Here is a 12,712-nt window from a genome sequence, read left to right as displayed (position 1 = left end):
CAATGTTGGGAGATGGCAGAGTAGAACACAGAGGGGAAAAATAATTAAAGGGAGCACCTTGGAGATACTTTAATATATCTGAGATCAAAAAATGCATCATCTTCCATCAGTTTTTTTTTTTTTCCCATATGTTTTTGCTATGGTAGTATCTCATTTTAAGTAAATGGTTCAACATTTCATGCTGAATGACAAATTATACAGCGCAAAGAAATAAAATCTTGGACTAGATGAAACCACTATGTGACTGTATTGTTCCACAAGATCTTCCACATCAGATCCAGAGTGGAATTGTTTTTGAGACAAAGTTGGGCTCCCTCTCAAAAGAAAAAGCACAAATATTCAATGTTTCGGACTCCCAAAACATTGGTCTACCACAGGTGCAAGTTTCCCATACCAATTAGCATGTGTTCCACCCACAAATTTTCCATCAAAATAAACTGGGAACACATAAAAAAATGCACATTAAAACTGGAGTGATTGTCTTTGATATTCAATGCTTTAATTGAAACCAGGCAGCAGAATTACAGAGCTGTGTTGTGATGGCTCCATGGTTTCCATCAGTAAAAGGGGATTCCTGAACGATATCCTGAGGAACACTAGATTTCCTTTTAGAGGAAAACCAAACGGGATACCACGTCATTGTTTTGCATAGGCTTCATGGTCAGTCAGCATCGCAGTTCTTTTTAAACCTGTAATAGACACTGGGTCAAGGGTTCACTCTCCTTCATTGTGTTACTCACACATTTCTCACATATGTTCAGTAACCACCTCATATATGACAGGACTGGGTAAACATCTGGTAATCTTTGTTTCAGCTTCTCAATAGCTTACCATGCTATGGTCTTTGTGTGTACTTAATCTTCTCCAATTACATAGTTGCTGGCTGCTCCCCTGAGGTTATATGGACAAAACATTTGGGATTGTGGGAGAGGTTTCCACAAAATAGGTGTTGTCCAAAAATTCCAAGCAGTTAAGGAAATAAACCCACAAAAAAGACAGTGAAATAGAAACCAAAAAAGTTGAAAGAATGAACTTAAATGCGTGCCTTCAAAAGGAATTTTCTGTAGCTCTCTTCTTCATCAATTTGATGTCTATCCAAGTTTCAATGAGTGATTAGCCATAGACCAGTAATGATGGGATACAGAATAGAAGGTCATGAACTGACAGACTGAGAATATTCCCAATGTTTCATCGTGGGTTTCTCTATCAAGGGCATAAATAAGTTGGAATATTGACCTTTATTGACTTTATTGATCCTTATTTATGATCTTCATCATAGGCCTACATTTGGCATTGGTATTATTTTTCTTTCTGAAATAGTGCATTTTTGGTTTTTAACCCAAACCAAAACTCAACCATTTGATTATATTCATTAGGAACGGAACAACATTTTCACCGGTCCCACCGTAAAGGCTGTTCTTACCATGCTGGCAGAGAGCCAGACAAGGCTGCCATCCAGGCTCCTTTTCCCAAGTTCCACCCAGACGCTGCATGCGCCGCCATCCTGCTGAAATGTAAACCCCAGACTCAGCTGTGTTTGTTATGCTTCCACCAGCCCTCAGTGAACATACAATGCTGTCACAACGTAGCTATAACAGCAGGGCAATATTTCAACAGCAATCTATTTTGTCAGCTGCAATTACATCACTGGATGGTCAAACAAGTTTGCAGGACTGATAATTAGGATTATTTCATGGGCGCTCTTAGCAAGGGTCCTTGACCCTGTTCTTATTTCCTAACAGTTATTTCCATACAATACAGAAGTCTGAGTTAAGTGTTTTTAACTATGTTTTCACAGTGTCTGAACTTGACCTACTGGACTGTGTACACAGGAGCAGTTTCAAAATGGCTTCATGTTAAGATGCAGAGCCTTTTTGATGTTCTTGTCATTTTTAGTAATCATCCAGCTGCTCTCTAATCAATACTTTGAATTGAACACTAATGTTGTCCTTCAGATCACTGACCTGCAGAACGAAAGGCTATTTACATTTTAAGAGAAAATGAGTGACCAGATAGTCTATTTATATCCTCAACTCACCAAAATTTTGGTAGTTTGAGGGTAGGCGTATCATATATACATTAAATCGTCCATTCACGCGGCGTTATTAAGCAATGACCTAAGCATGATTTTTCCCTGTACTCTTGTCAGTTCATATGAACCTAAATTACTATAAATTCAAAAAATCCAGGATTTTATGCTAAAATATAAATCCAGACTTTGTCTGTAAGTAGCAGGGGGTCTACCCAGTGTGGCATCAGTTGGGTGGGAAATTTATTGTGGGAGCTAAGTGTTTCCATTTGCAGTAAGAACCACTAAAAACAGACTCACTGAACATTTCTGGGGGGCCTGCTTGTAAAAGGACTGATGCGGTGTATGCTGGCACTCGGCCTGACAACCTGTTTGTGGAGCTGTATGGATGGGATTTTGATGAATATATAATCCAGTCCTCGGGAAAAAAAAAAAAGACACACACTTGCCAAGGGTGCAACTCGTGTTTGCCTTATGCAAACAAATGTGATGCATTTTCAGGAGGGGTTTTAAAAAAGCAAATACCTGCAAGTAAGAAAAAAGTATGGTGTTGGTTACGGCGACTGTGCCTTTTAAAATTTCCATATGCATTGATAGGATTTACAAGTTTAATCTTTGCTTATGAATGTGATCTATTCTATGACTCTGAATCTCATGAAATGAGGAATTCTGCGAACCATGATTTTATGCTTTGCATACACCTTTAGTATATATCAATACATTGTATTCACTCCATGGGGCAGCAGAGCTTACATCTGGAGCACATACAAGCACATTTAAAATAGTGCTATCATTGTCATGCGCAGTTCGGATTTTTAGCATCAATCAACTAATTCTCACTTTTAGTAAGTCATTGCTGCCCTCTACTGAATGGGGAAACCACACATTAGTAATAAGCGGGTAAAAAGTAATATTTATACTGCATATTTTTCACTCTAGTTCCAACTCGGGCTACAACATTTAGCAAGTTAATGATGTGTCCTGGCAAACTGAGGTGATGGGGTACTCCTAAATGACAGGATATTTTATTTTAAGGAGTAAGTTATTATTAACACTTTTTTTGTGCTGAGCAATGGGTTATACTTATCACATTATATTCAGTTGAGTAACAGTATCCATATGTAAGACAAGTAGGTTCTTCAGTAGATTACAGGTATGTTGGAATATAGGATTTCACCTGGAAATAATTTGGGATTGATACTACTGTATTAAACCACAACCATCTATGGTTTGGCTGCAACACTGTTATGAAGAAAATAAAAAAACTGAAAGAAAAAAAAACTGTAAAAAAGCCAAAAAGCAAAGGCACACCACAAAGTCCAAGGAACACATAACAATAAGTGCAAAGCACATGATATCACTATGGAGCTCAACACCTGGGAAAGCACCACATTAAACATGCAGATCACGTTTGACGACAGAGAAAATATGATCAAAACAACCAATAATGGGTAGCCGTAAAAAAAATGCTAAAATCTTGAAAATATAATGGAAAGCCTGACCCCATGACCAAAATAGAACGCATAAGTTCAACAGGATGAAGATGTTGACTGCCATATCACTTTTTGTTGGAGACAACATCTACACTCGTTGCTTGGACTCAAGCACCTTCCTTCCAGGAACGTTTTCTCCCAGTTCTAACATTAACCAACAGGCCATATTTCCTGAAACCAGAAACTCCCTCAGCAATGGAAACCCAGCAGCACCTGCACTAGTAAGAGGCTGGCCAGGATGTGACTCAAAAATCAGACCATTAGAGTCAGACATTGTCTAATCTTGCAGAAGAACTGCACTATTTTTGTGATTTCACAAATATGGCTGTATATAAGAAATACAAGAACATTTAACACATGAAATTGCTATAAAATACTATGCTTTTTAAGGCCCTTTATCTTATTCTAAATTTCCCATAACCAGGATGAAATATAACAATTTGACAGGAGCAATCAGTTGTTATGAAAGGAAATAGAAAAACGTATTCCCATGGTTGATAATTCCAGCCAACATTTTGAAATCACATTGTTCCATATTTTGGAGCACAGCACAACCCACCAATGCCCCTGCAGCCAAAAAAGTTGAGCTACTTGCTTTCTCGCATGAGTTGATTGATTGAGCATCAATGGAGACACATTCCTTTGAATGGGAGCGCACACCACAGAACTATCACGTAAACAGACTTGGAAGTCAAGGCCAGCAAAATCCCTTATGACTCCATACCATCCGTTAGGAAGGCAAAGCTGGATCTCATGTATCTGTGGTCAGACGAGACCGCCACCACTTCCTCATATTGCAAGGCTGCTTCAAAACCACGTCAGTGTGTCCTCCATTTCCCTAACCTTTTTTAGAGTTGGAATTCACGGACCATGCGGCGTGCTCCTGGAGTTTGGTACTCCCAAAATCAAGCTGTTTATCATTAAAATAACAATGAAAAATTTGGAAAACTTTGCTGAGACAAAATTTCAATGCAATTAGAATTTTCCTCAAAACTAAGCATCCCTTATAAATGCTTGTCATCATAAGTTCATATTGTACTACAGAGGATGAGACTGTGGAGCAAGACTGTTGATCCACTTTCAACTGTCTTTTATTATGGCCTCTTCCTGTTTTATAATTGTGCTTTCAGCTATTTGCCAAATCAAATCTGGTTAGCTACTGCCAAGACGTAGTTCCCAATTCAAGTAAGAGGTCCAACAGGGGTGGTCAGCTGATGCCAAAAGCCCTGGTGCCAACAGGATGTTAAAATAACAGAGTATACAGAGTGAGCCACTCACACTCAAGTGCTGAAACAGTATTTACCTCCGTTTCTAGTTTATTAGTGTTTTCATGTTCTGTGTTGCAATTTGGCCAATCAGCGCTGACTATGAGGGGCATATCCTGTTGACTTGACTAAACTAAATTGTATTTTCTTAAAGTAAAAGACAATGTTTGTCCAATTACATCGAGATTAAATGGGGGAATAGGCAGGCTTATCATCTTTTGTGTTTGAAAAAGTCTAGCTCCATTAATCAAACCAATGTTTAAATGCAAATAGCATTGTCTCTTCTGACCATAGATTCCAAATTCTGTAAATGACACGTGATGTAAATACACCCTTTTCAGAGGTGACGCATACAGTTGTCCATTACAAATCGAGCAGACAGGCAGTCCTTGCTGTGGCACAGCTGTATATACAATCGAGGGGAATTACCTGATTTCTTCAGCAATGAAATACTGCCCTGAAAGGAAAAAATTCCAAGTTCTAAATGAGAAATTCTTATTGTACAATTGATAAGGTCGAGATAAACTGCCTGATAGCAGCATATTTACACAGGAATACTCACTAGAACTGACCATGAGGATTGGAAACATTTATTGTAATTTAATTGGTTTTATATTCTCTAACTTGTGATATAACAAGAGAAATATGGTCAATAAAGTAGAACTGATTAAACTGAATGGCATTCATGCATTCATCCATTTATTTGCTATGTAAATGATGAAAGTGGCCATGTTGGCTACCTAATATCAAGGCAGTTTTGTTATTAATTTTGCATTTGGTGTTAAGAACTGAAAGTTACAAGCAACAGCACTTATAAAGCTGTGATATAACTGGTTTAAAAAAATTGTGATTAACAAAGAAGAAATGACAATTTCACATTGATAACAAACCACAAGTTATATAACTGTAATTCAATTTTCTTTTCCTTCATAATACAGATTTTAAACCTCAGCTTTTGACAAGACATGTAATATAGATGTCACCTTTAAATAGATATTTTATGTAGTAAGTAATGACAGAATATGTTCCTGATCAGTTTTCATGAGTTCCATTACATAGTTGCACATTTAGCCTTCAGCTATATACAGTATTGATGCTGATGGTCATTTCAGTGTGATGCAAGACACAGCAACAAAATGAGACATGCAACAGTGTGTCACAGGGAAACTAACCATTGGGATAAGTGACACCTGTGACTCAAATGTTAGAATAATGTACAGTTTGTTTAAAAAACAGTGAGCAATGAAAACAGATCAACAAGTTGCTCTTGTTTTTGCAGCAGATCTTTAAACCCTTTTGAACTCTTATTTGATAGACTTATCCAAATGCAGGCAAAAGAATTTCCTTTGGGATTAATAAAGTTCTATTCTATTAACTTCTTATGCAGTTGACAGCATCCAAAGAGTTATGGCCCATCCAATAATAATAATAGTAATTTACAATTTCATAAAAATCCACAAGTCTAGGTTTGGCTGACTCTTAATAACATGAGTATATAGATACCTCTTTAATCGTCACATTCAGCTATACATCCATCAGTGAAATTTGACCACTGCATTCAAGCAATTATGGATGAACCATGAGCAGAAGGCAGCAGTTAGGGATTCAGTGTTTTGCTCAACAACACTTCGACAGGCTAGGAGGAGCCGGGAATTGGACCAGAACAGTTCCAAGGACAATTGTTCTAACGCCCTGTATTAGGTGAATGAATATTGGCCAGTCAATTTTCTTTTCTCCTGCTTAAAAAACAAAGCCAGGCTCAGCCATTAACATTACAGTTAATAAATTTTGCTTTTTTTTCCACACCTAAAAGAAGAAATCTGTAAGTCTAGTTAGACATTCAGTTTCACTTCCCAGAATGTCAGTTATGATAAATTTGGGTCAACTGAGGTCCTTTGACCCACAATGCACCCCTCCAGGACAGTTTCGTGAATCAACCCAGTCATTTTAGTATAAGTAAAATGAACTATCCCAGGCAGAGATGAGGAAAAAAAAATAAAAAATCACAGCTGATAGAAAACAAAAGATCCACAAAGTAAATACTTAATAACGCTTAATAAATGCTTAATAACCACTTAAAAATAAGTGGTAAGAAACCTATTAAAATAAATAAATAAATAAAATTGATAAAGGAACCATTTTTAGTTGCACAGTAGGTCCACAAGTAATATCCTTAAATGGGTACAATTAAATCAAAAATGAAAACTGACCCAATTTCAAATACTCCAATGTACAGGACTGTCTCAGAACATTTGAATATTGTAATAAAGTTCTTTATCTTCTGTAATGCAATTAAAAAACAAAAATTACTTTTTCATGATATTCTAATATTTTGAGATAGGATTTTTGAATTTTCTTAAGATGTGAGCCATAATCAGCAATATTAAAATAATAGAAGGCTTGCAATATTTCAGTTGATTTGTAATGAATCCAGAATGTATAACATTTTTGTTTTTGTAATTGCATTACAGAAGATAAAGAACTTAATCACAATATTCTAATTTTCTGAGACAGCCCTGTCTTGTGATCAAAAATTGCTTTGATGTAAATGCTGATTACATTCCAGAAATCACTGCTCCTGTCATTCCAAAGTCAAAAACACAACAAAAAACTCAATTTTCTCAAGAACTGTCAAGCTCAGCTTTATATGCTGAGCGCTACAGTAGTTTTTTAATGCGGCAGGTGTGCTTCTCTATGTGCATTGTGGTTCGGTCTGTGGAGCTGGTCAGTACATCCAAAACTTCGTCTTGCCGTTCCAACTCGGTCTCTGCTTCTAGAGCCAAGTTCTTTAGCTGCATCAGCATCTTTGAAAATAAACAAACACAATTAGGAACACACTGATTTCTTTCAATAACTATGGACAAATGTCCATCGAAAATGGACAACCAAGGTGCAGTACACTAATAAATGGTCACAACTTATATAACACTTTCACAGCTTGCGGTTTTACAAGCACACTGAGACACCGATGGCGGCAGAGTTGCTATGCAAGGTGCTAGCCAGGTTATTGGGATCAAATTTGGGTTCAGTATCTTGTCAAAGGACACCTGAGCATGCAGACACGAGGAGCCGGGAATCTAACCATCAACCTCCCTATCGCTTCCAAGCTGCCAGCGGACAAGAGGCGGGTCAATCACTATCCAATCACAGGGCCTCTGTGTATGTGTGTGTGTGTGTGTGTGTGTGTGTGTGTGTGTGTGTGTGTGTGTGTGTGTGTGTGTGTGTGTGTGTGTGTGTGTGTGTGTGTATACAGAGAGAGTAAAACATTTGTAATATAAAGAGATACTATAAATAGATTACTATATATATGACTATATATAGAGAGGGGGCTATTTATAGAGCAGTAAAGATGGAGGCAGAGTAAGACAGGAAGATTTCTTAAAAAAGAGAGAGTTCAGATAGAGACAGAGTGAAATGTAATGATTTACTGTTATTCTTCTTTTCTTCCCCATTTTGGCTACAAAGATAACGACCTGATGCTGAATGTCTGCAGATGAGACACCAACACAATGCTTAAACCACAGCAGCTACTCATGTAGCAGATAGAACAATGTTTCACCTAACATAGTCTATGAAACTTCACAAGATATTTCAGAGACAAGTCTTGGATTGTCTTCTGGGATCATTGATAGCATAGAATACTGTTTATTTTAAACTTTTTTGTGGATTTTGAAAGAATATTGCAACTCTATGTTGCAACAACTGTGTATGGTTGATGGAACAACTTAAATATATAGTGATGTGCCAAGCAAAACTTAATAAACACTCACTCCAGAACCCACCACCATGGTTTCTAAACTAATATTATGTTATGCTACACATGCGCTCAAACACTCATGCACCCACTAACATTATGTCAGTTTTCTCTGGCCATTATATGCGGACATTGCAACTGAGTGCAGAAACAGCTCCAGACAGCAGTTTGAAAAACAGATAGAATGTCAATATACACCGAGGAGTAACTGTGTTCACTCTCAGGTCTGTAACGTAACAATTTAAAATAGGACGACTGAGCTGAATCACACCTTGCAGTTAACATTTGCACTCTGATGGTGTCACAGAAAAACACACAAAATGATTATTTTTAGCTGATGCTTGAAAAAACGTCAGCCTTGTAGAGCCCCCCCAAAATTAAACATTAAGGTTTAAAGTAATGGAAAAAAACGTGACTTGTGTACATTGACTGACTACAAAGAAGAACCTTTTAATTTTGTTATTGAGTACAAATTCTAAATACTTTCCGTCCATTTTTGACTAAATTATTCTTTCCCTCAATTGTTCAGAACAAACTATGGTATCTATCTAATAGCTGTATTTACCATGTGGCTTTAAGATTGGAAATGCTTATCTGTCTTCCGTTCAAGTGAAAAAAGTTAATAAAGGCAGATATAAAGATTAAATAAACTGGGGACCAGTAGAAATAAAAATCTATAATAATAATAATCTTATCTACCACTGATTTCTCTGTTCTGAATTTAAATGACTGTAAGTTTAAAATAAATGAAGATAAAGTAATACTTCATGACTGATGCGAGCCAGTTTACACAATCATGAATTGGAAACATCCGATTTCTAATTATATTATTAGTTTATTAAACAAATGACTAGAAAGAATTATTTACCAAACCATTTCAGGGAGGATGTTAAACTGAATTAACAAGTTGACCAACAGTAGACGTTAATCTAGACATGAAATACACTAAGAGTTGGGTGCATGAAGGGTATCGTGTCAGTTCAGAATTTTAGACCAGGGAAATTTCAACCATCAGCTGTGATTAGTACACATTCAAAGTGCAGCAGATGGGTCACTGCTAATCCAATGTATCACAAAAAAAATAGCTAACCGCAGAACATAATTATTATACACAATTATATATGGTGACACAGCTTCTTTTGATATATTCATCCAGTAGATAGACAAAATTGAGCTGAATAAAACAACATTAACTCAAAGATTTATGAAAACAGTGCAATGCAATACTATATTCAAGAGTAGGATAAAATTGAGTATACAGATTTCATAAAATCATATTTATCATACATGTCAATCAAACCCCTTTTGTTTGGATTCAAAATTCATTTCTTTTCATAAAAATTAGCTTTTGTATAAATATGTAGCATTTATAGTAATGTTCTGCTACAAATGTTTTAACTGGAGTCTAACAAGCAGTTCTAATAAGCTCTGAGAATATTCTGGATAACTTGGGAGACCAATGGAAACTTGTCACATTACATTAAGCTAGGGAATCTACTTCATTAGTCTCACGAAGGGATATTGCAAAATCAGTGAAGATTTAAATGATAGGTAAAAAAAAAAAATCGAGGAAACATTTGAATCAATTTTGTATAATATTGTTAAATTGTGTGATCTCAGTAAGGGCAGGAAACTCTAATTGCTATGCATTAAGTTATGGATTTTAAAAATGAAATAAAAAAGAATAAATAAATGGAGTAACCTTTTGAAATTTAGATAATTTTATTTGCCTTGAAATACATACTGGCTTTCCAGTGGAGGGGTTTGTAAAAATTTGTGTTAGAGCTGTTTGTATTATTCTGTCTTCCTCAATATTGGGAACACTATCTGATAATCTTTTGATTATCCCCTTATGTCTGCTTATGTACAATACACATTTATCTTCACATTTTTTGGGGCTTCATTAATATGTAAATTGAAAATAAATAAATTGGCTCTTTTAAATATTATGGACATGTTAGTAGGAGATTGTAAATGAAAGAAACAAATTACAATAGCTCAGTGCTCAAAGTTCTGAATGGAAAGCAGTCGGGCCAAAAAACTGACCATGTCTCTTTACTTCTCTTAAAAACCAGAATGAACTTTGGTTTGTGGGATAGGCCAACTCACTTTTAAAATGTGGAGGAAGAAAACACCACTGCAATTAAATGTGGTTTGGAACAGAACAATCAAAGTTCATGTTAGTAAAACCATATGATTATTTACTATAACAAGTGCCATCATATGAGGCGGTTCTGTCTCGAACAAACAAACTAAACGCAGCAACAGTTAATGTCATATATTCAAACAGTGGCTGGAAGACCAACTGTACCTCACCTGTTTGAGTTCTTGGGCCTCGGTCTGGCTGACAGATTGCTGGAGGACATGCACCTGCAACTGGGACAGCTCTCCTGCTGGAACCTCCAGTGGGAGCTCGGTCTCTTGGCACCTCTGCAGAGAGCCTCCATGGGCGGAGATGGTGAAAAGGTGCAGAGCACACATGTTATTTATGAGGAACCCAGACAGTAAACTCAAAGGCAACTGAGGCAATCAGGGCGAAGTGACTCATCAAAATACTGTCAACACTGCATCCAATTCAATGCTGTTTTTGGACGGCAAGTGAAACCATACACATGGTGGAAACAGAGCTCTGCTGACACCTAGTGGTTACATTTTGCATTTTAAAAACTGTCTTTTTTAGCATCTATTCCTTACCTTCATTCAACCTTCGACCTTCTGTGTCACATGGAAGTGAGGCAGGAGTAGTCTTGAAAGCTGTAAATTCACTGGTGAACTCCATTTTCTTTTTGTACTGCATTTCCAACACTGGCAATGCCTCTGGCATCTTGGCAGACAGGACCCTAAAATGTATATCTGGCTTTCCAATAAAACGTTGTCTGAGAGTTATTTCGTACGGACTGTTCACCCGAATTTCATCGATTTCATTTCTTTCAAAGCGATGAAGAAGTTGGCAGGTTGCATCTCGCAATTCCAGGGAAGACACCATCATCAACAAACATCCGGGCTTCAAGTCAGAGTCTCGGCCTTTGGACAGCACAACTGGAATGCTGGTGATCACTTTACTTTTGCCAGGTGCCTTACCAGCTGCTGCGGCAGGCGCAGCAACTCTGGTTCTGTCGTCAGCCTTGGCCTCTGGCTGAGTCTTCCAGGGGAGTTTACCGAAAGGCCACCAGGAAGGAGCTTCCAGTTCTGATAAAAGTCTGCAAGGTGAGAGAGGAAAACAAGATGGAGTGAAGAGCATCCGCTTCGTATGAAATAGAGCCAAAACAGTAGCTTAGCATTAAATATTTCAATAACTACCTATCAGCCACACCCAGATCTGAATCAATCTTCTCCAGTCCCTGCATCATGTTGTCAAACTGCTCGCCTTGGTGGCTAAGGACCTGCCCGGTGTTCTCCAATCTTCTTTGGGCTCCTGCTACAAGGTTAATCAACTCTCTGCCTTTGGAGGGCTGACATTCAGCCCCTCCGGCCTCAGTGCCAGGGGACAGAAGGCGTTCTCTCCAGAAATGCTCCAAGACATTAAAAACCACCACCCTGTTGGGTTTCAGGGAGCCAAACCAGTGCTTTACGTTTCCCTCTTCCAACACAGTGAGGGTACTAAAAATGAAACTGGACGACTCCATCTTGATCTCCATTATTCGGGATAGTCGGAAACTGATAACAGTCTGCTTAGTAAGGCTGGAGGCGAAGCGCACCGTGGACCTGCTCAGGGACAGTGTGCCGTTTTCCCATCGCTTATCAGTGTTCATGTAATAGGAACATGGCCAGTTGTGGATCGTGGTTTCCCAGCTCATGTTGAAAGGCGATGCAGTGGCTGACCAACAGAGGGGAAAATCCAGTGCCAAGATCAGTTAAGTATCAGGGACACGCACAACAGTCTTCCATCCCGACACTAAACATTCTTGGGTGGAAGTGCAGCAAGATGAGCTGAGCAGTACCTTTCACCACGTCATCTGTAATGTCTGATCGGCCTCCCCACAAAAGCACCGAGAAAAGGACTTCAAACTTCTCAGCATTTACCAGGTCCTTCGGAAAAATGTGTCCATCCCACGCCAAAATAGTCGAAAAGATGATGGTGTTTTTAGCCTACATTACGTTTCAACGCGCACTTCTCGGAAGCAGATGTTTATTACGGATATGACGTCATGACAGCGCACCATTATTTACT

General features: G+C 37.9%; 1 protein-coding gene across 1 annotated transcript; it reads right to left on the bottom strand.

Annotated features, from left to right (window-relative positions):
• Positions 1-5,364: 5,364 nt before the first annotated feature.
• On the bottom strand, positions 5,365-12,663 carry snap47 (synaptosome associated protein 47). The gene is made up of 4 exons (XM_086172564.1): positions 11,842-12,663; positions 11,236-11,741; positions 10,858-10,982; positions 5,365-7,591 (listed from the first exon to the last, which is right to left on the bottom strand). The coding sequence occupies exons 1-4, from the start codon at positions 12,336-12,338 to the stop codon at positions 7,445-7,447; spliced, it is 1,275 nt and encodes a 424-aa protein (XP_086028690.1). The 5' UTR covers positions 12,339-12,663; the 3' UTR covers positions 5,365-7,444.
• Positions 12,664-12,712: the final 49 nt, after the last annotated feature.

This window comes from Fistularia commersonii, chromosome 25 (genome assembly GCF_037954325.1).
Source record: "Fistularia commersonii isolate RoL2024-O1a breed Wild chromosome 25, RoL_Fcom_v1.0, whole genome shotgun sequence".
In the NCBI taxonomy this organism is placed as follows: Eukaryota; Metazoa; Chordata; class Actinopteri; order Syngnathiformes; family Fistulariidae; genus Fistularia; species Fistularia commersonii.
Note: the sequence above shows the minus strand (reverse complement) of the source record. Positions and strands in the feature narration are given on the sequence as shown.